The sequence below is a fragment of the Rosa rugosa genome, chromosome 6 (assembly GCF_958449725.1).
Source record: "Rosa rugosa chromosome 6, drRosRugo1.1, whole genome shotgun sequence".
NCBI lineage: Eukaryota > Viridiplantae > Streptophyta > Magnoliopsida > Rosales > Rosaceae > Rosa > Rosa rugosa.
This window is the reverse complement of record NC_084825.1, coordinates 46543039-46570629: the sequence shown is the minus strand read 5'-3', so window position 1 is coordinate 46570629 and position 27591 is coordinate 46543039. Positions and strand designations below refer to the sequence as shown.

Genomic DNA, 27591 nt, shown 5'->3' with positions numbered 1-27591 from the left:
TCGGCATGTGCAAAAATTATTTGAACATTGGATCAGATCTCACACAAAAATCATACACACAAGGCTTGTGAAATTGCATTTGAACGAATTGTACGTAGCTAAATTTTGATGCCATGTAAAAATTCAAACATCTATCTCAATCTCTTGTATCATTAAATTTTTCGCTTGTTCTCTAATTGATACGAAACCACATCTTCGGGTTTACACGACACTTTCGTAAATTGATTTCCACTTCCATTGAAGTAACTGGTTCATTGGATTTGGCTAGTTCTTCTTATGATGTGAATCCATGATCCAGTTTATATAACCACTGCAAGTGGCCTAGTGGTTCTTGCCTAGTTGGGTGTGCTCCCCAACCTAGGTTCGAACCCCGAAGCTGTCAAAGTGGCCAGGCACTGTGCTGCAATGCATAGTTGGAGCATTTCACATGCGCTGAAGGGGTTTATCTTGGGCCTAGGAAGCCTTTGGGTTCCCCTTGACAAAGTCAAAAAAAAAAAAAAAAAAAAATGATCCAGTTTATGTGTGTGTGTGTGTGTCACAAGCCTAGTTGCCTCCAAAACTCACCAAATCCAGTGTGTTATTCTTCTGACATTGAATTTGGACCTGATTTAATCAGAAGCCAATTTCTTTCATCTGGAACTAGCGGCGCTGCCTAAAATATCAACCAATGAAACAAACCAGGGCATAAATAATAGATATATAAGAGAATCGACAGAGACTAGAGGTGTCGGTGTCTCAAGCTTCGTGTAATGAGAGGGGCAAAATATATACGTGCTTCCAATTCTGGTGTCGCATAGTCTCAATCAATTGGGACAAGTAGAGGATGCACATGCTTCCTTCTCCTACTTCTCTATAGCTTTCTTTTGATCACATTCTTTGGGGCCAAACATATTCAACAAACAGGAACGGAAGTAAAAAAAGGAAAAGAACGCACAGACAGGATAAGAGTCCTAGAGAGAGAATCCATCTGACCTATGATTCATATATTCTGTAGCTAAATCAAGCAATGTGAAAGTGTCGCACAAAATAGCTGGATACAAGACTTGATGATCAATGGGCCTCTCACGATGACTAATTGACTAGCCAAGTTGTTCACATAGAAGCTCGCAACACGTACGGAGTGTGTTGAGAGCATTGAAGAGCTTTGAGTTGAGATTACGTAGGGCTGTCGTCTCTACTATTTTCAATTACTAATGCTCTTAACTCATATTATCTATTTTCACCTAGCTTATGGATACATTGATTCATATTATAGAACTTAAATATAAATAAAAATGAGCTTTTGTGTCACAATATATGAGGTTTTGTATTATCTTTCCGAACTATTGTGAATTAGTTTTGTGTTGAATCTAAACATCTTCATTGCCAACTAGGGTTAGCTTTTCTATCTCCATGACTCCATGCCTTGATAGCTTTTCTGCATCTAATTCGATTTTTGTTGCTTGTCTGTTTATTTCTTGTAATTTCAGAACAAAAACGAATAAGAGGACAACAGAAGATGCACCATGGAATGCAGTTTAACTAGTATAGAATCATATATTAGAATAATCAAAGCTGAACATGGAAGGTGACCACAGCTGGAAAACAAAAAGAATGGACTCATTTTCTCGATATAATTAACCGAGATTTTGTGTTCTAGTTTGACCTACATGGTGATGGTGGCATAGACATTAGAACCAGATAAGAGCATGGCTTACCATTCTTGCCTTTATAAAAGAAATCAAAGAGAATCATGCATACATGTATAAAACATAGTACTACTTATGGGCTTTGTATGGAGGAACATGTTTCATTGTTCTCCGGGAAAGAAAGAGTTGCCTGTCGGAATCTTTGTTTTAGGAGATTCTTGGATGGCTAAAAACCAAAAACCCTCCTTTGAGGCTTTGACCATACCCAACTCGATCTTCCATTGTTTATAGTTTATAGGGTAGTGTTTGTTTTAGATTAGGGTTTTTTAGGGTTTTATTGAGACACAGACATGGAAGTGGTGCCTCAATTGTGGAGAAAGACTACCCCAAGACAAGGACTAAAACCCACCTTGGGAATTTGGTATATTACAAAATACATATACGTGCGCACTCGTGCATGTGTGTGTCTTCTCCCAATGTTGGCACTTGAAACATATTTACAGCAGAGCATTCATGCATTTAGTCCATTAGGTCCAGAACCACACATGGTGGCACGAAGTCTCCATGAAAACGAAGTCCAGAACCAAGATCGTTTAAAGAAACATTTACAATTCTGACGAGGAGAGCATGAACCATAAGATGAAGTTACATGGAAGAAAACGATCATGCATGTATCTAAGCAAGTATTTGATAAGTTAGGCTGTCAACTTCTCTAAATTGTCGGTTGGATACGGTGTAGCTAAATGAGACCCGCCCAAATTTATACAACGGTAGGTATTTCGTGTGAATATACTTGAAAGGCTGAGGACCCAATTTTCATGGTTCGCTTCTTACCCCGGAAATCTCAGATAAGAAGACTTGGACCACAAGTATATCAGTCTGAAAATGTAGTTACTTTCTCAAGTCTCAACTGAACCAATAACATCTTGCATGCAAGAGTTGGAGTCGGAAAAAACTAGGAAGATTGAAAGATGGCTAAAACGGTTAAAGTGTACTGACTGAAGATTAAATCCAAATGAACTTGAGGAATGACAGCAAACCAGGAAAGATCATGTGATCTTAATTTATTGAGCTTTAAGAATCTGTTGCTGGAGATGGTATAAAATTGATACAAGTTACATGGCATACAATTAATTGGTATGTATAATTGCTGTGCAAGTGTCACAAATCGGCTGGTCCATACTGGGATATTTATCAACAGACAAATAATTCTTTGCTTTGTAAGACGTGTGCTGTACACGAAGAACCTGTGATATATGCTTTTCTTCTGGACCAATAATACATGTCAGGAATTAATATTATCATTCCGAGAAAGTTGTATTGAGGGGCTATCTGGCTTCCTACTCTTCCTCAAAGAGATCTGCATGCAAATCCAGACAAAATTAATTAATCGGGGATAAGCTTCAACTCCCAGTACAGATAATTTTCTCCATTTTCCATTCTTTCTGTCCCTGGATAATGTCAGATAAAAACTTCACAAGAGATGAATGCATAGATATCTACGTAGTCATGCGAACAACCACCTAGCAATTAAGAACTAATGAGCAAGCGAAAGATGGTTGAGGCCTATTTGGATTACCAAGAGAAGATCTTCATCAGTACCAAAGGATTTACGGGCTGCTTCTAAGCATGTTGACGATACTTTTTCATGTTTCCTGCACAGTTTATCCAAATACACACTTCAATAAGCTAGATGAACTTGGGTACCCAATAAAAGATGTAATGTGAATAGTAGGAGAACAATTCAAATGTGCATCCAAGAAAGTGCCTAAAAGAGTTCGAGTGTTAATGCTGGTGCGTGCAATTATTATCTATAGGCATGAGAAATCAAAGCCAGTTCAGTAACAAAAATATCCATCCAATTTGTCTTCTTCAGCAGTATCAACTACATGCCAGCATAACACAGCCTCTAAGTTACATTTGCAGATTATGATTAGCTCATTGTGATTTTCTTGTGGTAGTACTCCTCATATTTGTTTGATGTTAAAACCCAGTAAAGGGGATGTCATAGGGTTGATACATGATAATGAACAACTAGTCTTTCTTACCAACAGAAATTGAGTTGCAGTGAAAATAGTACCTTGAACAGGCCGGATCTCTAATCTCAAACTCATCCGTAGCAGTGTCATACCCACATATGATCACATAATGACCTATATAAGAGAACAAATTACTCAGTAATCAATTCATCCAGGCACCCAAACTTCGCAGGAAAATGGTTAACTTTAACTGTTATACTATAAACTGTGTACTAAGAAGGTTATCATGTTAGAGGGGTATCTTACGATAAAACTAATTTCTGCTTATGACTACCTTTCTAGGAAAGTCATTAACATGAAACAGTGGCCCATAGGCCCAGAAGCCATGCTATCATCGTTGTGAACCCAAGAAGTCTACAACCTGTCCCACTACATTTGAACAATGTGTAGAAAGATCTTACATCTCCAGGGATATACGTGCTAGAAGAAATTTCACTAAATGTATCACTAGAGTCTAAGACAAACATATTCCTACTTTCTTTCACACACTGATACATCTACAGTATATTGCCTCAATGAAGCTCTCTCTTTCTCATCAGAAAAAATAAAAACAAAAGTATCATTAAGCTTGTCACAAACCATATATTTAGCCTGTAATAAACCAAAAGCATAACTCTCAACACTGACTGGCGGGAAACTTTTATTTAAATTCTTACTGAACCAGTGTATCCAAAAGAAATAGTCCTACCTGTGTAATCAGAGTTGCTCCCACAACGGTCTGAGATAAAAACATTGTCCTGACTAGATGGGCTGTGACACAAGTTTTCCAGAAATATTTCACATTAGCACACTATTAAATACTCTAATTGTAACTCAACCATAAACGAGGAGAATTTGGAGGAAAGATACAAAAATGGAGATGTACATAAGAAATATGGCCAAATGAAATGCTAATAAACTATTCATAATAACATAGAGGAAGGAGACATATATCTCATATGTATTGCAAACAATAAATAAGGAGGAAACTTTCCAATCAAGGGGGAAAACGAAAGATGAGCATATGCAAAAGTTGTACCTCAACTTATACTGATCAACCAGTACTATGGCAATGTATTTCCCACAGAGAATCAAGAAACAAATTTCTTCTTGACCGACTGACCTGCACTGTAAAAACTAAGGTTTATCGCCTTGCTCCAACAAATTAAAAATGATGTCTTGATTTTGGAAAAAGATAAATGCAAAGCTCTATTTTTTTGGTCCTTTTGCAGAAAATCAACCACCTTATTACCTCCAATGGAACATAAACTTCAAGTCACACAAAAGAAAACCACCATGATGCAAGCCTAAGATGTGATGCGACACTTTATGAAACAACCAATGCCTTCAGGTCATACAAAAGAAAAACAAAGAATACCACCATAATGCAAGCCTTAGATGTGAGGTGACACTTTATGAAATATAGCATGTATCTCCTCGGTCATACTTGAGTATCAAACTGTAGTCCCCGCCCCCAACTAACCCATCCTCAGGAAGACTCCCTTTTTGCAAATTGTCTTTTCTTTGCAAATGTACTACAATGAATTTAACAGAAGGGGACAATTTTTTAACTAATTTTCCCCAAAACAATTATACCTTTATCCTAATTCCAGCTTCCAGTGCTTTTTGAAATAGTGTATCAACTCGAACCAAATCATTAGGTAATTGCTCCTGCGGAATAAATAACCCAAAACTTTGTGTTTATCAGGATGATACCAGATGAGCAAAGTTCATGTGAAACAACATCTTTACATCCAAAACCATTTTAAAATAAAAATAAGTAACATTTTTCTAAGTTTCTTTTCATTTCCAGATACACAATAAGTGGCATTTGCATCCATGCATTCAGCTAGTGCCTAGAAAGCATAATAGACAAAGATATTGATATGCAGTTTGCTTCTCATGTCATATGATATATACAAATCTATAATGAATAGACAATTAGAGTAGGAAGTGCACTTTGGAACTTGCAGACAGCCATTTTAGCCTAGTCACACATCACACTCACCAGCAAGAAATACTGTTATTCAAATTATTATCTATCTGAATAAGAGGTAATCACCTTGTAAAATGTCTCGCCAGAATAGTTTGGGTTTGCTCCAAATGTTACTGTGTAGTAGGAAAAACTAACAGAGAACTTTTGTAACAGATATGCTAGATCAACAGTCCAAATGCTGCAATAAGATATTAGGATAGATGTATCAGAAACTTTTCATATAAGCTTACATTAAATATCAACCTAAGTGCAACACTTGAATATGTGACTGCTGACTGATGTATAAAGTATAAACCTAAGAAATTTAGCAACTAAAAAGTACCAAGCATTTCTATCATACCCCATATCTATTACAACTTTACAGCATATATTCATTTATTTGATCAACATAAGATGTAATAATATAAAGTCATCTGCCATGGAATGAGAAAAGAAGAGGAGTATTTCACGTTATTCATTTTGTAATGGAATCTATTGGATATAGTAAGTCCTTCTGTAACAAAAGACCTTTTAGGAACGAATAATTTTATCTGCCACTAGAACTAGAACTTGAGTATCATCACAATAGATCAAGGCAGGGTTCCAGTGTTCTAAACTTTCTATAGTCACTAATCTCCAAACTCATTAATTTATGAAACACGAACAAATTATAAAGACTAGTGTTTACAGAGGAAAGTATATAACAGAAGGAATTAAAGATCTGAATTTGTAAACAAGGAAACACCTATTTGTGCAACAAAGCTCTGCCAATGTCTGAATATCGCAGCTATCAACGCCAACGGTCCTAAAAACCATCAGAACGCAGGCGAGGCCACAATCCCAAGAATATAGCTGGTTTATGTGTGGGACCTATAAGCACCAAGACACCTAAAAATATTCAAACTAACTTCAAATTTAATGTCTTCTTTTGAATTTGGATCCATATATTGTATCAGAGCATCAAAATGAAAAAAATTGAATATACAGTATCAATAAGAAAGGTAAGGATGGGTCACAAGCACTCACTTCAACAAAGTGCGAGCATGGCAAGGCAGAAAGATGACATTTGCCATCTCTCGGTGACTGTTCACATGGGTATGATTCTACCAAATCAGAATTTTCACCATCTGATGCTTCTACATCTTCCCTCTTGTTAAACAGCAGATATGAAGGCCACATGATTAACCAAATTCGCTATGGTTTTCCACCACAACACTCGAACTTCTAAATAGTCGAAGTGGTTTCACTCAGTTAGCCCGTCATATCTTTCTCCCAAACTGTTTTAAGGGTATATGATTCTCTACAACCTGTTGCAGTTGTAACACGCGAAAATGCAAGGTTTCAGAACTAACAATTATAAGGAAAAAGACAAATTTCTCCTAATGTCAAACACGCCTTAATCAAGAAATTGTCCATTACTACTGTTTCCAGGGCATGAAGCATGAATCATCTTAGGAGGTTCAGTTAGACCCGTTTGATTCTAATCCAAATGATAATAACGGAAGCTAAGTTTTGACAGACGTCTACATTCGATTATGCAATTCATTTGCCAAGAGACATATAATCTAATGTGGAAATCATGGTTTACAATATAACTTATTAATTCGCATCCAATAGATTGAATTTCGACATTAGAAAGGAACAACAGATTGAACAAAGATCTCAACTTTTGCATCTAAATCAACCAATGTCAAAGAATGAAACAAACTAGCATAATCAATAATAAAGATAAGCAATTCCTCACAGAAAGGCATTAAAGATCAATACTTTGTGATCCAAGACATCAAAAGCAAGCATGGAGACGATCCTAGGTAATATTTTCAGATTATTTTACATAATAATAATTTGTATCGGGATTCTGGGAATCATATAAAAGCCGAACCTTTGCTGAAACAGAGAAATGGGACCTTTGCCTCGAAGATTCTTGTCTGAATTGTGTCGGTGCTAATTGAATCCTCGGTGACAAAATACTCAGATTCTAATTCAATGTTCTATTCTTCTGTTTCTGTTTTTGGTCCAAGCCATTATATATATATTGGTTATGGATAGTTTTTCAACAAAATGAGAAGCCGAGTCATAGGGGTATTTTTGTCCCTCTCATTTCTGGGTTTGTGATCCAGTGATGGTTGCACCTACTACCTTTACAGCTACTCACAAGTCACAACACAACTCCAGAGTTATGTGAAGACAAATGAGGTAGCTGAAAAACCAACTACAACCCAATTCAACAATTATATCTTTCAAAAACTGAAAATCTGGATTGGAGCTCGAAGTGATATCAATGAGTTTGAAATGAAGTGTATTTGTGGACTCTATTCAATGTTAGTATTCATCAAAGGTAAACAAAAAAAGAGAGGAGGGAAATGAATGAAGAAAATGTGACAGACCTCTTAAGAGGAATTTCCCCACATTACTTCTAAGCTTACTGTTTTGCAGATACTAAGCAATTCAGATGCAGAATCCACAAATTTAGAGAACCAACTAAACAATTGCATGAATTTCATTAGCATATAGGAATAGCTCTGCATCTGTGACATACAGATTTCTAAACCAACTTAAGGATTCGTGGTAGCTAGATGTAAACGATAACGAAGTAACAACAACTTCGCAATCTCATGATCGGTTGGGAAGCCAAGCTTTGATAATTAAGTAGTAAAGTCCTTCCAAAACTCTTATTGTTAGAGTTGTTTCTTGAAAGGCCAAAAAGAGCGAAATGGTTAACTTGTTCGAGACCCACATTAATAGACACTTCACGGGGGCTAATAACCAAGTTTTTTCTTCCATAAACTTGAATGATCTTTAAGAAACATGGAGGCACCAAGTTTATAACATCATGGTCATATAAGGGGTTGCAGAGATCCTGATTGATCACCATAATAAAATTAATCAGACATCACCAACATTCAAATTGGATAACAGTATGATGGCATGTAGTTACCAAATAGATCATAACGGTTTTAAGATTTTGTAGTACTTACAGCACTGCATTGTAATTGAGCACGATCAGTATCATGGTTTCTCTTGACCAAGTGGGCTGAGGGAGAAAAGCCCAATAAGATTTATCTTTGCTGATGGGGCTATAAAGGAGGCATATGGTCTGTTGGCCACTTTGGAAATGGGTGTGGTGAGAAAATAGATTGGTATAAATCATTCCACACTTTCACCCAAATTCTATGGTGTCATTAAATTTGAATAAAGGGTCCTCCACTCCTTATGACAAAGACGCGCCCATTACTCACATGTACTGTGTACTACTCCATACTATGTATTTATTCTATCCTATAGGCATTTGAATGGAATAGGCTCCAAGCTTAGCCTCCCTGCTAAGGCTCCTTGTCTACAAAGTCTTAAATTCTCCCCCATGTGGAGTTGAACAAGGTGTGTTTCAGATCCATAATCTAGTAGAGGTCAATCTACTTTGTGATTTAAAATAAACAAGCGAGATACAAAGATTGTAAACAAAACTAGGACATGATGTTATATTTATAGTAAATTCTTGTACAAAGCTATCTGCAAAAGAGATGAACCTGTTCAAAATTCAAAATCTTTCATAAACCAAGCTATGAAGCATCCCCATCAACACTTATTTGCACGATAGTATGTCTGGGAAGTCCATAGCTAAATGTTAGTTCAATAGTCATACTCATCAAAGTTGAATAGAAAAAGGGGGAAGAAGTGAATGATTAAAAATGCAAACTTTGGCAAAGCAATGCACATACCAAAGTCAAGGATTTCATAAGTTATTGCTTTCGCCGTCACAAACGGCTATATACAACTTACAAGTCAAGCTTTATGTTTTTGTTCTTCATTCATTTTTCTATTTTTCTATTTAATTGGGACTTGGGATCTTGAAATTTTGGACATCTAATTGTTGCTGCTCCCACTCCACCATGCATGTAAAATCACCCCAAATTATAAACTTGTGGGGCTTTTGCCTCTAGGCCACTTGACCTTTTGGAAGTTGGCAACATTTGGGGAGTTGGAATTCAACCTAAAATAAAAGAGGAATTCTATGAACATTCCACTAATGACTGATCTTTTATAAACCCTAGTTTAGAGGACTTGAGTAAACCAATCAAATGCGGGATGAAATCTGCTGTCCCCAAAAACCATGTGCCAAGCCTGTCTCCATATTCTGATTGGTCCATTAAGATTAGAAAATGAAAGAAAGATTAAGATAATGATTTTTTTAATCATTCTAAGCCAATCAAAGCATGGGGATAGTGTTGGGAGAGGGTTTTTGGGACAGCAGATTTCATCCCATCAAATGCAACTCCAAATCTTAAATGTGCATGATTTTACTCATCTATGCCTAAGGCACCCACACCAAGATGATTTAGAGCTCAATAACCAACTGTTCCAAAATGTAGAAGTCCATGATTTTCAACTCGTTATTTGATAAGTATTCTCTAAGCATTTGAAGTATATATTTTAAAAATTCATGATTTTCAATCGTACTATACTCGTCATTACCCGATCCAAATTCTATCGCGTTTGAACTTAAAATTTCTTTATGCCACAACAACTCCAAAGTCCAAACAACACTAAAGCTCAGTAAATTTTTTGCACTTTTTAATTTGTAGGTTATTTTTTTCACTTTTCACTAAAATTCAAGCAAAAAGGTCCAAAAGGAAATTTAGGAGGTGAATAGAATAAGGTAAAAGAGTCATTCTCCGAGGTGCTTTCTGTAGGTGATGGACCATTTCATCCCACATGAAACAGAACCTACACCCCCCTTTAAACGGCTACCGAATCTGGAATCACATTCAAATTTTGCAACGGAAACCCAGATTACCAAAATAGCCCTCCATCTGTTTTCACCCAAATAGCCATGTATGATTGCTCCAAATCCCTCACCAAATTACATCTTCTGGTTCACATTCTTCATAAAAGGGCATCACTATCTCTACCCATTAAAAGAAATCCAGAAATTTAAATAGCAATTAAATTTTCCTTCTGGCTAAGTGACTTAGTGTATGGTTGCTACCTATAATATATGGTTCTCATAAATTATAATCACTACGCCACTGAAAGAAAAAATCCAGAGATTTTAGGATTTGGTAGTCGGGTACAAAATGACATGCCACTTTCGGAATGATTTGATTTTTGGAGTTTGGTTTTGTATTATTTTGGTCATTACTCAGAATAAGTTTCATTCATTAAAGAAAAGTAACAGATTAAAAATGGCAGGCTACCTTCAATGCATTTTTATTTTGGGCATTTAACATGATGATCATCAACAAGTTTCTCAAATCCAAACCTAACCCACCTGTTCCTTTCAATTCATACATTAAAGGGGTAGTCTTGTAATTACAATTGACAAATCCGTACTCTCTCTTCTACAATGGTCCAATAGTTTATTAATATTTTGAACGTATTCTCTACTCAGAGGGTGAGAGAGAGAGAGAGAGAGAGAGAGAGAGAGAGAGAAAAGAGACGTTGGCATGTGGCATTTGACAGTTACCTTCATCAAAACTCAAATTTTTTCAAGAGAGGAGTGAGTACAAAATCATATAGTACAGTGTCTCCTATCTAACACCACCACACGTTCACTACAGATTTAAAAAACCCATCTCACAAATCCCTTGAGAGTTTCAAATGCAACTGAGCTAAAACACACTGGCTCAACTCTTCTGCATTCCCTGTGTTGTTGTTCAAGCTTATTCTGAGGTTGAAAAGATGGAAGCTTTATCGAAGAAAAGGGAGAGTTGTGAGAAAAAGAGAAGTAGTGGGTTCAAGTCTTCAGCTGGGACTGAGTCACTGACCGATTCCAGTGCCGAGTCGAGAGAGAGCAGCTCGAGTAGATCGAGCTCAGAGACTTCAAGTGAGGAAGGGAAGAGAAAAGGGCCCAACTCGCCGGCTCTGTTGGGCTGGCCTATAAGGAAAGCTGAATTGTGCAAAACCTCAACTGCTTTAGCTGATTTGGATGAAGCTGAAGAGAAGGAACATGTTGATGATTCAAAGTATAAGGATTTGGCTGCCAAAATTGCAGGTTGGATTTTGTTTTTCATGATTTTTGCTTAATTGGGTTGCTATAGGATTGTGAAAGTTTGAAACTTTAACATGTTTGAAACTATTTCCTTTGTTGTAGGATTTTTTGTGATTATTATCTGTTTTTGGATTTGGAAACCATGCCTATTTGTGCTTCTTCGTAATTTTTTTTTGGTGTTTGTAAATTCAGAGATGGATATGATGAAAGAGAGATTTTCAAAATTGTTGCTTGGTGAAGACATGTCAGGGTCTGGTAAAGGGGTTTGCACGGCCATGGCTATTTCAAATGCCATTACCAATCTTTGTGGTATGTTCATTTTCCCAGATTCTTGAAATTTGAAATTCAGTATAATCCATTATCAATCTTTTTTTTTTTTTTTTTTCATTGATTCAAATTTTGTTCAATACGAAGCTACCATTTTTGGGCAACTGTGGAGATTGGAACCCTTGCCTTCTGAAAAGAAATCGATGTGGAAACGAGAGATGGAATGGCTAATTTGTGTTAGTGATCATATTGTGGAATTGATACCCTCTTGGCAAACATTTCCTGATGGAAAAAAGCTAGAGGTAAATTCTTGTTACACAGTCCTAATTCTGCTCTGAATTTTGCAGTCTTAATTCTGCTCAATCTGTGTCCTGTATTTTGCTTAATCTGTGTCTTGTTTATTAGCAAAGATAGGAAAGTAATTACATTTAAACTTGGATAACTTAATGTGTGACATGTGTTCTATGAGCCTAATTCTGCCACTGTTTTTCTTTAAAAGGCCATCATCAAACTTCAACATAATATTTATTGTTTTTATTGCTGGTGTATTCTGTAGGTCATGACTTGCACTCCCAGATCAGATATCTTTATGAATCTCCCAGCACTGCGCAAGCTAGACAATATGCTTCTTGTGAGTCCTAACCTTGATTATTTCATTATGTTCTGTTTTCAATTTTACAAACTTTCTGAGTTAACCTGCCCTTTTTTCCTTATCTAGGATATACTAGATAGTTTCGCCAATACGGAGTTCTGGTATGTTGATCAAGGAGTTATAGCTCCAGAAGCCGATGGCTCAGCCTCTTTTCGCAAAACAGTCCAGCGGCAAGAGGAGAAGTGGTGGCTACCTGTACCACGTGTAGCATCTGATGGTCTCAGTGAAAGTGCAAGAAAGCAGCTGCATCACACAAGGGAATGCACAAATCAGATACTAAAAGCTGCAATGGCTATCAATAGCCTTGCTTTAGCAGACATGGAAGTTCCAGAATCGTACTTGGAAACTCTTCCTAAGGTTTGAAAACCAACACTTCTTAGATTTGCCAAGCCTTTTGTTTCTTTGTATGCTTTAACTTTCATGAAGTGAATGCACAACATGCCCTTGATTTCAATACTAGTAGTCTTTTTGAACTTAAGTAGAAGTTACAAAATTGTTCGTAATAACTTTAAAGGTGATACTGATATATAGAAATTAGTTTAGGAGTTACTGTGTGCTGCTCTTCACAGCTATAAGATTACAAATGATAGAAAATTTTTCATGATATTTTCTGGATCCTTGGAAAGGATGATCTGACATTGAGTTTCGGCATGATATGTGATCAGAATGGGAGGGCCTGCCTTGGGGATATAATCTACCGATATATTACATCAGATAAATTCTCGCCAGAGTTTCTGCTTGATTGCCTTGACCTGTCCAGCGAACATGTTGCTCTTGAGATTGCAAACCGTGTTGAAGCCTCAATATTTGTTTGGCGTCGAAGAGGTCACGGTCACTCAAAATCCCAAACTATTCCAAACCGCTCCACTACAAAGTCATCATGGGAAATGGTCAAGGACCTAGTGATTGATGTGGATAAGAGAGCTTTGCTGGCAGAAAGAGCTGAAAGCCTCCTGCTTTCATTGAAGCAGCGTTTCCCTTGTCTTACACAAACTATCTTGGACACCAGCAAGATTCAATACAACAAGGTTAGAGAACTTTGAAGTCCTTTTTCCTCTAATTTTGTTTCCTTATAAGCTTGTAACGGTAACATTTCTTGTTTTCAAAACTTTCAGGATGTTGGGAAATCCATTCTTGAAAGCTATTCAAGAGTTCTGGAGAGCCTCGCGTTTAACATTGTGGCTCGCATTGATGACTTGCTGTATGTGGATGACTTGGCTAAACAGACTGATAGAATCTCATCAGTTACTGCAGTCAGTGTGATTTCTCGAAAGAAGGTTCCAGTCACATATTCAGTGCCTCACTCAAGCACTCCTTTCAGAAGAGCTTCTACAAATCCTAACTTATCCCCTGCACCTTTAATCAGCCCTGCAAGGGGAGAGAGGACTCCTTTTCTCTGCAGCAACAACAACAACAATGTTGACAAGCCTCCTCGTCGCGGCTTTGGAGTTAGAAGAGTCTTGACAAATTATCTTGGTGTCGAGACAAAGCCAAGGATATGTAGCAACACAGTTGAAGGGTCTGTTTCCATACATGGCACAGAAACTTTGGATCGTCAGAAGGACTCTTCCCACCAAAATGGGACCAAATCGCGCCAACTTGACCGCTGAGGCTTTGCCTCCTAAACCAGTCTCTTGAAGTATGTGAGGCAAAATGTTGGAAACAAATGATAGAACTAGAGATGCAAAGGAAGTTTAAGATAGAAAACCTCTACTACTACCCTCTTGGTGTAACTAAGTATTTATGATTTTAAGTTGGGGGGAATTTAATCTGTTTGTTAAGTCCCTGGTTTGCATTTGAATGTAGCTAAAAGGAAATAGAATAGAGACATCAGATCAGAATGTTTGTTAATTTATGCAGAAGGAATATATTGACAAGAGATTGCTTGTTCAAATGTCTCATTCATTCTTTGTAATTCAAATAACTGATAAAAAAAAAAAAAAAAACAATTTTTGAAAACTTGACTACAATAGAGGCATGGAACCTAAGCCAAAGTGCAATTTGTGCCCGCTATATATCGCCAACACTTCATTGAGGAGTAGGCTGGAATGAACCAAAAACTTTGTAGACTAAAGGGGGCCCATTGACGTGGCCAGTCGAGAGCCTCAGGATCAGATTACTTTATATTGACCGTTATTTAGACATCAAGTGTAAATTCTCTTCTGTGATGTTAAAGGAGGAGGGTTTTCTGGTAACTTGGGGAGGGAAAATATCTCCGGTCCCAGCTTCCTATAGAAGTTACCTCACAAAGATCTGCCTTGAGCGATATGACGAGTTGGACGAGTTGAAAGCACGCCTGCAAAGAATCGTTCGGGACTTTACCTCAAACTGGGGATGATACCAGACTCTTTTCTTTCCGCCTCCAACTACTACAAAGGATTTGCCAGAATTCATCCTATTTTGCTAGATCTGAAACTTGCTTTCCAATTAACTGTGCCTTTCTTTCCGGCTGCAAATTACTTCTGCATCAACTTAGGGAGTTAGATCAGATCGCCCTCAAAATATGAAATAGAGTTTGCACTTTTCAGTTTTCTTCAAAGCAATTTCTGATGTTTCGTAGACAGGAATATTGATGGAGACCACTATTTAGTCTTGCAAACTTCTCTCCTCGAGGCAGCTGCCTATGTCGTTCTCCCCTAAAAGCCCATGTACTGACTTCCTAATTTACAGTTTCATCTAACTTGTCGTATGTGAGGCAGTCTAACAGAAAAGCATACGGCGTCTGTTGGTCTACAAAGTTTTTGGTTCATTCCAGACTTCTCCCTTCATTGAAAAGAACTTATTGTGTTCTAATTTTCAAATAGAAAAAAAAAATATAGTGAACAAAGAAAAATATTTAGACCCACCATAACAACAAGGTCGTTGTAGTATAGTGGTAAGTATTCCCGCCTGTCACGCGGGTGACCCGGGTTCGATCCCCGGCAACGGCGTTTTGTTTTTTTTTTTGTTGTTTTTACATTTTTGCTCATTTTTTCTCGAGGGACGACGTCGTTTCGTCGTTCTAATTATTCTAAGCCATGACGTAGTTTTGGAAATAAAAAACGTTAAAACGTTGTCTCTTGGCCCCCTTCCCCCACTCAGCTGATTCCAACAATCACACTGAAGTCCCAGAAATTTCGCAGTGTGCAAAGAAGTTTGCCACTTTACCAAAATGCCCTCGGTCGGAACCGCCATCCACATGACGGCCCTGGACGGCATCGTCACCGTGAACTCCCTCTTCACCCTCGCCGTCTTCATCGGCCTTACATGGGACCCCAATGACCCCACCAACACCCTCATCGAGCCAGAAGACTCCGCCGACTGCAGCCCCGGCCCCTCCGTCGCCGAGGACCTCGTGGCCTTCCACGTGTACTCCTTCTCCTCCTTCCTCTTCTCCAGCCTCGTCGCCCTCGCCCTCAAGCAGGGGATCCGCCTCACCCGGACCCCCTCCTACCACCCCGCCGAGATTCTCGCCCGCGTCAACAGCACCCTCCTCCGCGCCGGGATGCTCGTCTCCGGTGTCGGCTCCGTCTCCGGCTGCGTCTTCCTCATGCTCGCCTTGGTCAACGTCGTCCAGATCAAGCTCGGCACTCCCGCCTGCGGGAGCTACCACACTCTCGCCGCCATCGTTCCTCTCGTCATCTTCGTCCCCGTGGGCCTCGTCATCTATGTCGTCACTGTTGTCTATGCTTTCACTCGATGAGGAAATTGAATTTTGGTTTTCGTTTGTTCATGGTTTTGTTGACTAAGTTAGATATATATGTGATGAGTGGTGTATCAATGAAGATTTTATTTTGATTAATGGAATAATGTTAGGATGAGTGGTACTATTAGTCGACATGAAGTGATGATATTATTTTGCGATTACTCTATTGTTAGTTCAATACAATACAATCAACTAATCCTAACGGCTCCCGACCATTGAACTCGAGCACAATAGAACACCCTCAGATTGGAGCATCAGTGTCTGAAATGGCCCACCAGCACTGTCTTATGAGCGGAGTGGGATTGGTGTCATTATAGTGCAAATGTTAGTTCATAAAATTTAAAGATTGGTGGCAGTTCAATACTTTAACATCGTAATAAGAACTGAACTTTAGGTTCTTATTCCAGCTCTCAGTAAGCTTCAGTACTTGAGCTATGGCTTCTGGGTTTGGAATATAACTCTAGAGAAACAATGGTGAGGTAGGAGGTATAATTGAGTAAGAGTGATTTGAGCTATATATAGCTAATGGATTTATACTCTAGAGAAACAATATTGAACTAGTAGGTAGCTGGGGAGATGTTTGAAATGGGTTTGTGCTATGCTGTCTGCTGCTCCCTAGCTTGCCTCTTCTGATAAATGACAAAAGTAATGGAATGGTGTGGCGAACACTTGAGACATGCATAGATAATTTTCATTGGCCTAATTTGCCAGGTAATCATAATCCATTGCCTGAATGAGTAGGTGCTGCCGTGCCGCAATAAAAAACATACCGCCTTCATAGTGCTACCTCCACTTATGTCTGGTGGGTTTATAGTGTAAGTAACTTTTCAGTTGCTTGTTGTAGTATAAATCAGGAAGTTGGGTTAGTGTTTCTGCATTGCATTGAAGAAATGGAAGCTGCAATGAAGAACATTTGCCTGCTCGTAGCTTTTCTTGTGATTCTGGGTGTCGCTCAGTTCGATGGGGCTTATGGGGCTGGTGAATGTGGAAAATCCAACCCAGACACTGAGGCTTGGAAGCTGGCTCCGTGTGCAGCAGCAGCACAAGATGCGAATGCTGCAGTTTCTTCTAAGTGCTGCAGTCAGGTAAAGAGGATAGGTCAGAACCCAAGCTGCCTCTGCGCCGTGATGCTTTCTAATACTGCCAAGACTTCAGGAGTGAAACCAGAAGTTGCTCTTACTATTCCAAAACGTTGTAACATTGCTGATCGTCCTGTTGGCTACAAGTGTGGAGGTTTGTGGAAAATTTATCGACACTGTTTATCGAGTTCAATCAATTTTTATTGATGCTTTTTACATTCTCATTTGAAATTAACACTTTATTCTCTGTTTTTGCAGCTTATACATTACCCTGAAGACTCTGTCCAAGGAGTGCTGGAGATTGTATCGCACTATTTCTGTAACCACTTCATGTAGCTTTTTACTATGACATCCAGACACCTGAAATAATAAATAATAGTGTTTGTGTTTAAGTTTAACCCTCTTCATAATCTTCATTTTATCATTGTTTAGCATCATTTGTCTTGTTTTCTAACTAATCAGAAACACCCAAAAATGCAATAGAGTTTAGCTACACTTATAGCTTCATTGATCGATGCTTCTTATAAGAGCAATCAAATAATCAAGAATGATTTGCTAATCAATCACATGATTTCAAAGCATTCAGACATAGTTTTGGTAGTCATAAAATCTGCAGTAAATGTTTATGGCATCTCAAAGTGATTTGTAAAATACGTACTACACCATACGAAGCAATTGGTTGTGTTAGTTCTCCATCTTTGATTATCAACGAGGTGGCATAGAATGTTCCAACCAAATCTATAGTTAAAAGTACCAAATGAATGATAAGAACTTTCATCAGCTAGAGAACAAATATCACGTACCATCAGGTTTGTTATCTGTAGTTTGGCATCTCTTTTGCTTCTTAGGTTAAACTCATATTCTGAGTAGCTTCAAAAAACTAATTAACATATGCTGATACTTCCTAGGCTGAAATCGAAGATTAATTGCAGAAGGCACAGCTGCTTCAACCTTGGCTGGTCTCGTTCCCCTATTTGCTAATAAGATAGTTAATGTTATCAATGCAGGCCTGGCAGAAGATTTATGGCCGGTTCATTCTAATTTCTAAAATAAGTGAGATCACGGTCTCATGGAAGTTAAACCTTAAGAACAAGGTCGTTCCATATATTGTGTATGTAAGGTCAAAGCAAATACAGAAAAAACCATATAGTACATTCGATCAACCCACAAATAAGGTTCCCTTTTTTTTTTTTTTTAGAATCACAAATGAGGTTTAATTTGGAAGGGATTAAGGGAAACGTTATCCTCGATCATTTTTTTTGCAGCCATAAAGTTGTCAATTTGAATAAAAAGAATCTGTTCTTTACCCAAGTTGTCAAGATGCACTATGACTCTGGTAAAGCAAACATTAATTTATTAGCCAGAAAACACTAATTAATTGGCCCCTCTCAGCAATAAAAGAGGAAATGGTGACAAAAATTTCAAAAGCCAATACTCTAATATATCTCACTTTCCGTAATGCTAAACCCAGCAGCATAAATGTCCCCCCCTTGTATTCGACAGTTTCATTAATGAAGGCGTGAGGGCAGCCGCACCGGCCCTTTTCAAAAAAAAAAAAAAAAACACAAGCTAGGCCATCATAAAGTTTTATAACAGAATGCGAAAATGAGTACTCCAATTAAGCAGGTTTGCTGTCTAGCCTTTCTTCTTGTAAGCCTTGCCATGTTTGGTGGTAGTGGGTGGTATTGAAAGTCACGGGGCAGGGGAATGTGGTAATAACATTAGCACACAGAGAGCTGGTTGGAAGCTTGATCCATGCGTTGCAGCAAGTAAAGACCGGAACTTGAAGGTTTCGGTTAAGTGCTGCAATGAGGTGAAAAATTTGATCAGAAAACCGAGTTGCCTCTGTGCCACTACGTACTGCTCTTTCTATTAATGCAAAGCAAACGGAGCGAAATTGCACCAACTATTCCAAGACGTTGCAACATTCCGAACCGTATCGTACGGAGGTCTGCATATACTGTGATCACCATTTTATTTCTTAAAAATGCTTGTAATAAAGCTGATTTTGATTTCTGGGTTGCAGGTCATACAATGCCTTGAAGGGTAATTGAAGAAATTAAGAGCAAGTGTGAGGATGCATGCATATCACTGAGTTGGAGTTTCGCTTTAGTTTCCATCACTTCCATGTTGCTAGTTCATATATATATCATCTACCAAGAAACTTAGATATTGGGTCAACTTAAAGATATATAGACCAAGTTTATATATTGGTGTAATGTTGTGGCTGACATATTTAAGAGAATGCTCAAGTATGTTTATTTCCACTTAATATATATACTTGATCGGTCTTGATAAGCAATTTGATATTATGGATCATGGATGCCAGAAATTAAATGAGCTAATAATGGATATAATGCAAAATTAGGTAGATGGAGATTTATGTTGCTTTTTCAGTAAGAAATTAATCAATCAATCATCAGAAAAATGGAATAAGGTTGCAAGTTGCAACAATCAAGAACCTTTTCAACACCTTGACTTTCTTTGTAATCGTAGGCACGATTTATGGGTTATAGTTGATAGGGTTGATGGGCTTGGAAGCGAGTGTGGGAAAGTGAACCCGAAGGCTTGGTAGAGCAAATGGCGCCGTGTGCAGCAGCAATACAAAGTGAGAAGGCGGAGGTTTCTAAGAAGTGTTGTGCTCTGGTGAAGAAGGAACACACACGGTGCCTCTGTGCCATCGTACTCTCTAAAGAAGGGAAAATTTCACAAATGGTCACTGAACTTTAACACATTCGACACTTTAGTCACTGAAGTTTCAAAAATATCACATTAGTCACTGAACTATTACCACGTCTTACACTTTTCTACTTCAGTCTATTTCCAGAATAAAAAACTGACAGCACACCCAAAAGCAGGGGTATTCTAGTCCATTCAAGTCTATAATATCGAATCTTTCTGAAAACTCAAAAACACAATTGTTTTATGAGAGAATAGAAAGCAAAAAGGGGGAAATCTTTTCAGAGCAGAGACAAAAGTTCCAGTTCGAATCTGAGAAAGTTAAAGTTTGAGATTGTAATCTTGAACATGGATGACTCAATGATGCTGGATAGATGGAGATATTTTCGTACTGGTGGAGAGCCCCCCATCTACAAAGGTTACTAAATCTTACTATTACAGTATTTGTGGTCCTTGTATGAGTTTTGTCTTGTTCTGTTTGCTATGCATTGAAGTGATATAGAAATTTAGGGTTTAAGAGTTTGTTTAATGAAATTGGGATTAGGGTTGGCTAGTGGTTTCGGGTCTGATAAAGAATGGGTTTGTTTATTAAATTATGGGTTAGGGCTTATAAGTGATGTTTAGTTTAAGGGTTTGTTTATTGAATTTTTGGGTTTTGTCTTGTTAGAGTTACAAGAAAAATTGGGATTTGGTGCAAATTACTGAACTGGTATAGCATGTAAGTTTCATATTATAAGAACTGATAAAGAATGTCCAGCACTTTGGGCACTTGCAGCAACGAAAGAAGAAAAAAAAGTGTTGGCTAGACTTAATTAGGATTGTTGTCAGCTTTCAATCCCACATAGGATTAATATTGCTTTGCAATCCTATATCCTTAACAGAAAATAAGTTAATTTGATTAGAAGACAATTTATGATGTTTGTATTTAATTTTTCAGATGATTTGTTCTCATTGGAGATACACCATGGTGGGAGGTTCTACAGATTGGGCAGTGGTAGTAGACAATATAGAGGAGGTGAAGTAGCATGGTTTGATAATGTTGATCCTGACCATACTTCTTGGCCCTTTTTAAATGAGATTTCGGAAGACTTAGGCTACAGAGAGCCACCAATTCAGTATTGGTTCAAGATGCCAGGAAGTAGAGATGGGGAGGAATTGTTGGAATTACATAATGATAGAGATGTTGCTAACATGGTTGCATTTAGGACCACAACCAAGTTGTTACAGATATACATAGTAGGTGGAGGTGTTAGAAGAAAAAAGGAAGCAGAGTTAGAGGATGAGACTGGAGAGGGTCCGAAACTAGTTGACCATAAAAAGTACTTGAATAATGTAGTTGAAGATTTAATGGATGTCCAAGAAGTTAATGAGTCTCATTTTGATTTAGATGGTAAAGCTGACAAGGCAGGGAGCTCATATGGGATGAATTTGGGCAACATTGATGATGGGACAGTGAATTGTGATCTACCTATTATGCATTTAAGTGACAGAAATAAGGCAGACAAAAATAAGGGAAAAGTGAAGAAGTTGGGTAGGCCAAAAGTCAAGTTTGGTGGGCAGGGGATTAGAAATGGGTTTGCCATAGTAAAGGCAAGTGAACCATTGCAGTTCGAAGGTGATGCATCTGGTGAAGGCATTCAAATTTTAGCATTAAAAAAAAAAAAAAGTAAGAAGGTGAAGTTATTGAGATATGATACCAGATATAAGGGGGATATGTGTTATAATGATCAAGTCGATGATGGTGATGATGAGAGTTCTGATAGTGATGATCCAACATGGGAAGATGTTATAGATAGTGATTATGAGTTACATGAAGAGGATGATGACGTGTTCAAGGCTAATGTTGATGGTGAAATTGAAATTGTTACTGAATTTTCTGAAATGGGGTATGAAGGCTATATATCAGATGGGAATGATGAAGATTCTGACCATTTCCATAGTGTGACAGAGTCATCAACAAGTGAAGATGAAGTAACAAGAATCAGAAATGGGGAGAGAAAAAAGAAGAAGAGGTGGAACAAGTGGAGAGTGTTCAATAAGGATACTGATCTCAAGAAACCAGAATTTGAGTTAGGTATGACTTTTCCAAATGCTGATGCCTTTAAGGATACAGTGAGATTGCTTTCTGTATTGACCAAGAAGGAACTAAGATTCCCAATAAATGACAAAAAAAGAGTAAAGGTTGTATGCAAAACTACTCCAGGTTGTCCTTTCAAAATTTGGGCTTCTAGAGATGATGATGCTTCACCAACAATGCAAATCAGGACGCTTCATATGGAACACAAGTGTAGCTCACTCAAAAAGAAAGTCTACCATTGTAATGCTCCTTTCATTGCAAAGGGTTACTTTGATAATTTCCTTAGTGATAAGGTCCTTAGTGATAAGAACTGGTCTAGATAATTTCCTTAGTCAATTATTAGGAGAGACTATGGCATGAAGGTGGGGTACCAAATGTGTTACAGAGCAAAGAAAAGGGCTTCTAAGATGGCAGAAGGCACTGTAGAGGATCAATACAACCTGTTGGAAACATATGCAGAAGTGCTCAAGAAGAGTAATGAAAATACCTCTGTTTGGATTGATGGAATTATGGAAGGTGATGTTAGGAGGTTCAACAGAATGTACATTTGCTATGGTGCATTGAAAAAAGGATGGAAAGAGGGGTGTAGGCCTATTATTGGTCTTGACGGATGCCATTTGAAAACAATATACAAGGGTCAACTCTTAGCAGCTGTTGGTATTGATGGCAACAATGGGATGTACCCAATTGCCTTTGCTGTTGTTGAAAAAGAAAACAAAGACTCCTGGACGTGGATGTTGAAATTTTTGAAGGATGACTTGGACATGAATAATGACTTAATTTTCATACACTTGGATAAGTGATAAGCAAAAAGGGTTGTTGGATGCTGTTAAAGACTTGTTCCCTAATTCTGATCATCGACATTGTGCAAGGCACCTATATAATAATTTCAAGGGAGATGGACACACTGGCAGTGAATTGAAAGAGTTATTTTGGGCTGCATCAAGGTCAACTACCAAGAATTATTTTATGAAAAACATGGATATCATTCATAGTAAGTCAACAAGTGCTTGGAATTGGTTGAAGGATAGACCTGCTGAGCATTGGAGTAGGTCACATTTTAAGGATATACATAAGTGTGACATACTTTTAAACAATCACTGTGAGAGCTTCAACTCAACATTTCTTGATGGAAGGAAAATGCCAATACTTGGATTATGGGAAGAACTGAGGATGAATCTAATGATTAGATTGGCAAATAGGAGGTGTGCAGCCCCAAGATGGAAGTGTAAAGTTGGTCCAAGGATTGAAAAGCTTTTGAAGAAATATGCAGATCTAAGCCATGACTATATGGCTTTCGAGTCCTCTCACAACAGGTTTCAAGTGAAGGGAAGAGGGGTTGCCTGTGCATCAGGTGTAAATTCTCTTCATGATGTGAACTTGAGTGCAATGACCTGCACTTGCAGGAGATGGAATCTAAATGGATTGCCTTGTCCACATGCAATTGCTTGCATATACTCCAAAGGTTACTCACCAGAAGACTATGTACATGAGGCATACTCTCAAAAGAAGTACATGCTTGCCTATGAGCCTGCTATAAATCCTATTCCAGGTGTTCACGAGTGGGATGTAGTGGAGAAGCCAATTATACCTCCAAAATACACAAGGGGACCTGGCAGACCCAAATTGTCAAGAAATAAGGAACCAGGTTAGACTTTAGTTTTATAAGCTTTCCTTCTAACTTTTTTTTTTTTGATGAACCTCCGTAGAGGAATTTATTTAATAAATTAAGTAGTAAAACAAAGAGGGGGACCAAACCAAACCTCTTCAGAAAACAACATCTAACGAATACCAACCCATATGTATTTATTTTCCTTCTAACTTATGTCGTTCATAGATATTAGTTTACCATATTATTTTGTTTCTATATTTGAAGGTGAATTACCACCACCTGCTGGAGCTACAAAGTTACCTAAAAGCTATTATTCTAAAGTCACCTGTTCTAAGTGTAAAAAGAAGGGCCATAATACGAGAACATGTGGCAAGAGAAATGATCAAGCCAACAATACTCAATTTGGGGTAATTGCCCATCATTTTCAAACTGTTTTGAATACTCTTAAAGTGTGAATCAATTAATATAAAACTTTCATGATTAAATGGTTGAATTCAAATGCAGGTTGAAGCTCAAAATGTTAACCAAGTTGATAATTCTGATAATGTTCTAAATTCTGCAAATCATGTGGCAAACGAGAATGGCATGCCAAATGAAAATGTTGATGTTGATACTATGATGCAGGAGGTATTGATTTCCGTGGCAGATTTTGCAGATTTGATTGTTATAATTTTCTAATTTGTTGTCTATTACATCATCAATTTAATTTGTTGTGCAGGTAAACCATCAAACACCCACACAACAATCTGAACCAGTTTATGTCCAAAGTGTGGCTTCATCTCAACCAGTGCATTTATCAGAACCAAGTTGGCAATCTTTCCTTGCTCCAACCAGTTCTTCACAACCTATTGTATCATCAATGCCATCATTCTCAAACATGTTCAATGATTCACTAACAGTGAGGTCCAAGTCATATGCAAGGAAGCCACCTATGAGGTCTGACTCTATTAAAGGACCAAAAGATGCCAACAAGAAGGTTTGGAGGCCTTGAACCTACCATGGAGCTTTGCTACCCATGTTTTGTTAATTGACTGCATTTGGGCAGTTTTGTCAGTTAGCCGTGTAGCAACACCCCCTTAATTAAGGGTGTATTTTGTAACTTGACTTCATTGGCGTTTGCTCAAGACTCTGAACAAAATTATGATGACTGATATATATATTGTGAGGCTCCAGTTTGTGTTTTCATAATCAGCTGATGTATTGAAATTGAAGTGTAATATCATTATCAGCTTTTAGTTATCTTGTATTCAATAGAATGGAGAGAAGCTGAACTTAGGTTTTTTTTTTTTTTTTTTTTTTTTGAGGAGAGCTGAACTTAGGTTTCAAACGTGCAGATTGCCAAGAGAGATGCATAATTATGGTGGAAAGACGAATGCAAAAAAAAAAAATGGTGAGAAAAACTAGAATAATTTGGAGGGAAAATTTATTGTTTTGGAGGGAATTCTGGGTTTTGTCGAATGAATGAGAAAATGGCAGGTGATCAACAGTGAATGGACTAGAATACCCCTGCTTTTGGGTGTGCTGTCAGTTTTTTATTCTGGAAATAGACTGAAGTAGAAAAGTGTAAGACGTGGTAATAGTTCAGTGACTAATGTGATATTTTTGAAACTTCAGTGACTAAAGTGTCGAATGTGTTAAAGTTCAGTGACCATTTGTGAAATTTTCCCCTCTAAAGAATCTCAGAGCCACGGGCTCAAGCCGAAAATTGCCATCACCATCCCTAAACGTTGCAAACAATCTACACTCGAGGGTTACAGGTGCGGAGGTAACAATCAATCGATTGTTCGTTTATTTTCTATTTTATTTTCTTGAATTTTAATTTCATACGTTAAGCTAGCGTAAATTCTGCAAAATGACGAAGTATTCATAACACTTTTGCAGATTATATGGTGCCACCGTGCCAAGCTTCAAAAGCGCAGAAAAGTAGAGGACAATATTAGTAATTAATTATTTATGTAGCAATGTAGCATGGTGCATCCCGAGCTATGGTTCTCTAGACTCTAGTCGCTAGCTTACACTGATATATCGGTAATAGTAATATGTTTACATTCCCAAATGTACGTATTGCATTATTAATTTAAAGTCTAATTAGTCTATAGTTTCTGTACTTTACAATATTAAATATATAGCTACTGAAAAATATAATAAATTTGCGACTTTGCATGTTACAACTTCCTTGTTCATGCTATGTAGTACTACTACGTAGTAAACCTTCCCAATGGACCTTAATTCTACAAACACCAGTCTCATGTTGCATAATTTCAATTTATCTTTATCTTTTTAGCATTTGAGTTTATCTTGATCTAATAAGAACGTCTCCATATCCGATTCTAAATCTAGAATGAGGTCACCAAAACTCATCCAAAAATTAGATCAAGATTATTAATCAAAATTACAAAACACACACTCGATGAAAAATAAGTACATAGAAAGTTATTTATATATAAAATGGAGGAGTACATGGAAGATTAAGGAGGTTAGACACACATAATGCAGTAATAATTATACGATCACATGCAACTTGCCCAAACATAATCACTAACTGGGGATAAAAAAAACCCAACAAAGCTAGTTAAGAGAAGTCGAGGTTCTTCTGCTAGCTAGATAGATCGCTCTTGCTACCATGTACATACTATAACGCACCGTACCATCTTATTTCCATACTCTTAATTAAGGTAAATTGCATAGTCTCACAGCAGACTCATAGAGTGACACACACCTGCAAAATCAGAAGCACGTATCTTTTCAGTCAGAAAATTAACCAAATACTGTAGGCATCTTAATTAGTGCAATGAATCTCCATACTAAAAGGCGTAAGATAGGCCAAGAACTTGGGTTAATTAATTACCTCTTTCAAAGGGTGGTGAATTCGCATAGTACGTGCAGCAAGATTTACTGATTTAGTAATAAAGTGACCCTGCATAAATGAAAATTATACTAAGGATTAGGTACAGTACCTATAGTTGCCTAGTTGGTAATGAAGAATACACGAATAATGTTGATCACTGATCATTAACCATAAGCAAAATATCATACCCTTCCACCAGTTTCCTCTTGAAGTACTGTTTGAATTATTTCCATTCGAATCATCATCCACCCCGTCTTTCTTAGACTGATCATAATTAAGAACGTACATCAGTATATACTTCATATAAATCAACTAATTGAAGAAACAAAAGCCATAAACGTTACTAGCTAGTCATCCCATATATCAATTAATTAACATGTTTATCAAGCCGGGCCGGCACTTTATATATACTTACGTTATGCTGGTGGTGCTGGGACTCGTAAGTACTCCCACTTTTCGGAACATTATAGTTTTCTTGGCCGCCATAGTAGATTGATGAGTTAAAGTTGCAAGGACGATCCACAACTTCATTATTCTGATGCACGGAACCCTTGCTGCTGCCTCGAGTAGTATTACCAGAGTTTCTTTCTCTCCCCGGTCCCTAAAACAAAAAAGAAAAAAGATTCAGATTAATGAGATTTTCGATCAAACTCCAAAAACAAGGGATGTAATAAGCTGGTTAATTAACTAAGCTGATAAACTGATCGAAATGGTACCGTGGATGGTGGTGGTGGGAAAATAGAGCCGAATAGAGATGAAGAAGCTGAAGACGACGAGTCCTTAGGACCAAAGAGATGGTCAAGGTTCGTGGATGAAGAGGAAGAAGAAGAGCCATGGCTATGGCTTGTCGTACCGACTTGCTTCTTGTTCTGATCCATAGCTAGTTAGGTCGTTACTGCTACTGCTAGCTTTCTCTGTCAGGCAACGAACGACTTTAACTACTCTTTCCTCTGATGGTTGATAGTTATCTCTTTAACGACCCAGAAAGCAGAAATCGGATAAGGTTTGCAGACAAAGATGAGAAGAGAACAAATTAGAGAGTACAGAAAGCACGTGAAGATTTGCAGATGAGGAAGAGACTG

General features: G+C 37.8%; 7 protein-coding genes and 1 non-coding gene across 10 annotated transcripts; 6 read left to right on the top strand and 2 right to left on the bottom strand.

The window, feature by feature from the left end:
- Nucleotides 1–2657: 2657 nt before the first annotated feature.
- Nucleotides 2658–7656, bottom strand: LOC133718600 (guanylyl cyclase 1). Of its 3 annotated transcripts, XM_062145468.1 has the most exons (10): nt 7504–7656; nt 6648–6928; nt 6367–6491; nt 5709–5820; nt 5243–5317; nt 4686–4774; nt 4356–4417; nt 3709–3781; nt 3208–3283; nt 2658–2988 (listed from the first exon to the last, which is right to left on the bottom strand). In XM_062145468.1, the coding sequence occupies exons 2-10, from the start codon at nt 6798–6800 to the stop codon at nt 2914–2916; spliced, it is 840 nt and encodes a 279-aa protein (XP_062001452.1). In that variant the 5' UTR covers nt 6801–6928; nt 7504–7656; the 3' UTR covers nt 2658–2913. The 3 variants fall into 3 exon arrangements, with proteins under 3 accessions (XP_062001452.1, XP_062001453.1, XP_062001454.1); XM_062145469.1 differs by lacking the exon at nt 5243–5317; XM_062145470.1 differs by lacking the exon at nt 7504–7656 and having other exon boundaries at nt 6367–6509; nt 6648–6785.
- Nucleotides 7657–11050: 3394 nt separating this feature from the next.
- Nucleotides 11051–14427, top strand: LOC133715174 (rop guanine nucleotide exchange factor 5). Its single transcript, XM_062141565.1, has 7 exons — nt 11051–11613; nt 11803–11919; nt 12025–12179; nt 12434–12508; nt 12596–12886; nt 13195–13557; nt 13645–14427. Exons 1-7 carry the CDS (start codon nt 11301–11303, stop codon nt 14137–14139), a joined length of 1809 nt encoding a protein of 602 aa, XP_061997549.1. The 5' UTR covers nt 11051–11300; the 3' UTR covers nt 14140–14427.
- Nucleotides 14428–15387: 960 nt separating this feature from the next.
- Nucleotides 15388–15459, top strand: TRNAD-GUC (transfer RNA aspartic acid (anticodon GUC)). The gene has a single exon. It is a non-coding gene; the product is annotated as a tRNA-Asp (tRNA).
- A 126-nt stretch (nt 15460–15585) lies between these two features.
- LOC133716616 (uncharacterized) lies at nt 15586–16329 on the top strand. The gene has a single exon (XM_062143301.1). It carries the CDS (start codon nt 15681–15683, stop codon nt 16209–16211), a length of 531 nt encoding a protein of 176 aa, XP_061999285.1. The 5' UTR covers nt 15586–15680; the 3' UTR covers nt 16212–16329.
- A 751-nt stretch (nt 16330–17080) lies between these two features.
- Nucleotides 17081–17691, top strand: LOC133717199 (putative lipid-transfer protein DIR1). The gene is made up of 2 exons (XM_062143873.1): nt 17081–17447; nt 17552–17691. The coding sequence occupies exons 1-2, from the start codon at nt 17105–17107 to the stop codon at nt 17566–17568; spliced, it is 360 nt and encodes a 119-aa protein (XP_061999857.1). The 5' UTR covers nt 17081–17104; the 3' UTR covers nt 17569–17691.
- Nucleotides 17692–23027: 5336 nt separating this feature from the next.
- Nucleotides 23028–23702, top strand: LOC133716880 (uncharacterized). Its single transcript, XM_062143525.1, has one exon. It carries the CDS (start codon nt 23028–23030, stop codon nt 23700–23702), a length of 675 nt encoding a protein of 224 aa, XP_061999509.1.
- Nucleotides 23703–23762: 60 nt separating this feature from the next.
- Nucleotides 23763–24783, top strand: LOC133714478 (uncharacterized). Its single transcript, XM_062140601.1, has 3 exons — nt 23763–24068; nt 24166–24288; nt 24380–24783. Exons 1-3 carry the CDS (start codon nt 23874–23876, stop codon nt 24650–24652), a joined length of 591 nt encoding a protein of 196 aa, XP_061996585.1. The 5' UTR covers nt 23763–23873; the 3' UTR covers nt 24653–24783.
- Nucleotides 24784–26085: 1302 nt separating this feature from the next.
- Nucleotides 26086–27591, bottom strand: LOC133717894 (uncharacterized). Its single transcript, XM_062144647.1, has 5 exons — nt 27226–27591; nt 26925–27110; nt 26698–26773; nt 26510–26578; nt 26086–26380 (listed from the first exon to the last, which is right to left on the bottom strand). The coding sequence occupies exons 1-4, from the start codon at nt 27385–27387 to the stop codon at nt 26562–26564; spliced, it is 441 nt and encodes a 146-aa protein (XP_062000631.1). The 5' UTR covers nt 27388–27591; the 3' UTR covers nt 26086–26380; nt 26510–26561.

Bases quoted from the DNA above. Each gene is read 5' to 3' on its own strand.
- LOC133718600 (XM_062145468.1), bottom strand. From the start codon at position 6,800: ATGTGGCCTTCATATCTGCTGTTTAACAAGAGGGAAGATGTAGAAGCA. The intron at 4,775-5,242 runs GTATAATTGTTT...TAGTTTTTACAG, and splicing joins AAGCTGGAATTAGGATAAAG to TGCAGGTCAGTCGGTCAAGA. The intron at 4,418-4,685 runs GTACAACTTTTG...CTTGTGTCACAG, and splicing joins GTTGATCAGTATAAGTTGAG to CCCATCTAGTCAGGACAATG.
- LOC133715174 (XM_062141565.1), top strand. From the start codon at position 11,301: ATGGAAGCTTTATCGAAGAAAAGGGAGAGTTGTGAGAAAAAGAGAAGT. The intron at 11,920-12,024 runs GTATGTTCATTT...TTCAATACGAAG, and splicing joins TGCCATTACCAATCTTTGTG to CTACCATTTTTGGGCAACTG. The intron at 12,887-13,194 runs GTTTGAAAACCA...ATATGTGATCAG, and splicing joins ACTTGGAAACTCTTCCTAAG to AATGGGAGGGCCTGCCTTGG.
- LOC133716616 (XM_062143301.1), top strand. From the start codon at position 15,681: ATGCCCTCGGTCGGAACCGCCATCCACATGACGGCCCTGGACGGCATC.
- LOC133717199 (XM_062143873.1), top strand. From the start codon at position 17,105: ATGGAAGCTGCAATGAAGAACATTTGCCTGCTCGTAGCTTTTCTTGTG.
- LOC133716880 (XM_062143525.1), top strand. From the start codon at position 23,028: ATGGATATCATTCATAGTAAGTCAACAAGTGCTTGGAATTGGTTGAAG.
- LOC133714478 (XM_062140601.1), top strand. From the start codon at position 23,874: ATGTCGTTCATAGATATTAGTTTACCATATTATTTTGTTTCTATATTT. The intron at 24,069-24,165 runs GTAATTGCCCAT...ATTCAAATGCAG, and splicing joins CCAACAATACTCAATTTGGG to GTTGAAGCTCAAAATGTTAA. The intron at 24,289-24,379 runs GTATTGATTTCC...TTTGTTGTGCAG, and splicing joins TTGATACTATGATGCAGGAG to GTAAACCATCAAACACCCAC.
- LOC133717894 (XM_062144647.1), bottom strand. From the start codon at position 27,387: ATGGATCAGAACAAGAAGCAAGTCGGTACGACAAGCCATAGCCATGGC. The intron at 27,111-27,225 runs GTACCATTTCGA...TTTTTGTTTTAG, and splicing joins TCCCACCACCACCATCCACG to GGACCGGGGAGAGAAAGAAA. The intron at 26,774-26,924 runs GTAAGTATATAT...AATTATGATCAG, and splicing joins CCCAGCACCACCAGCATAAC to TCTAAGAAAGACGGGGTGGA.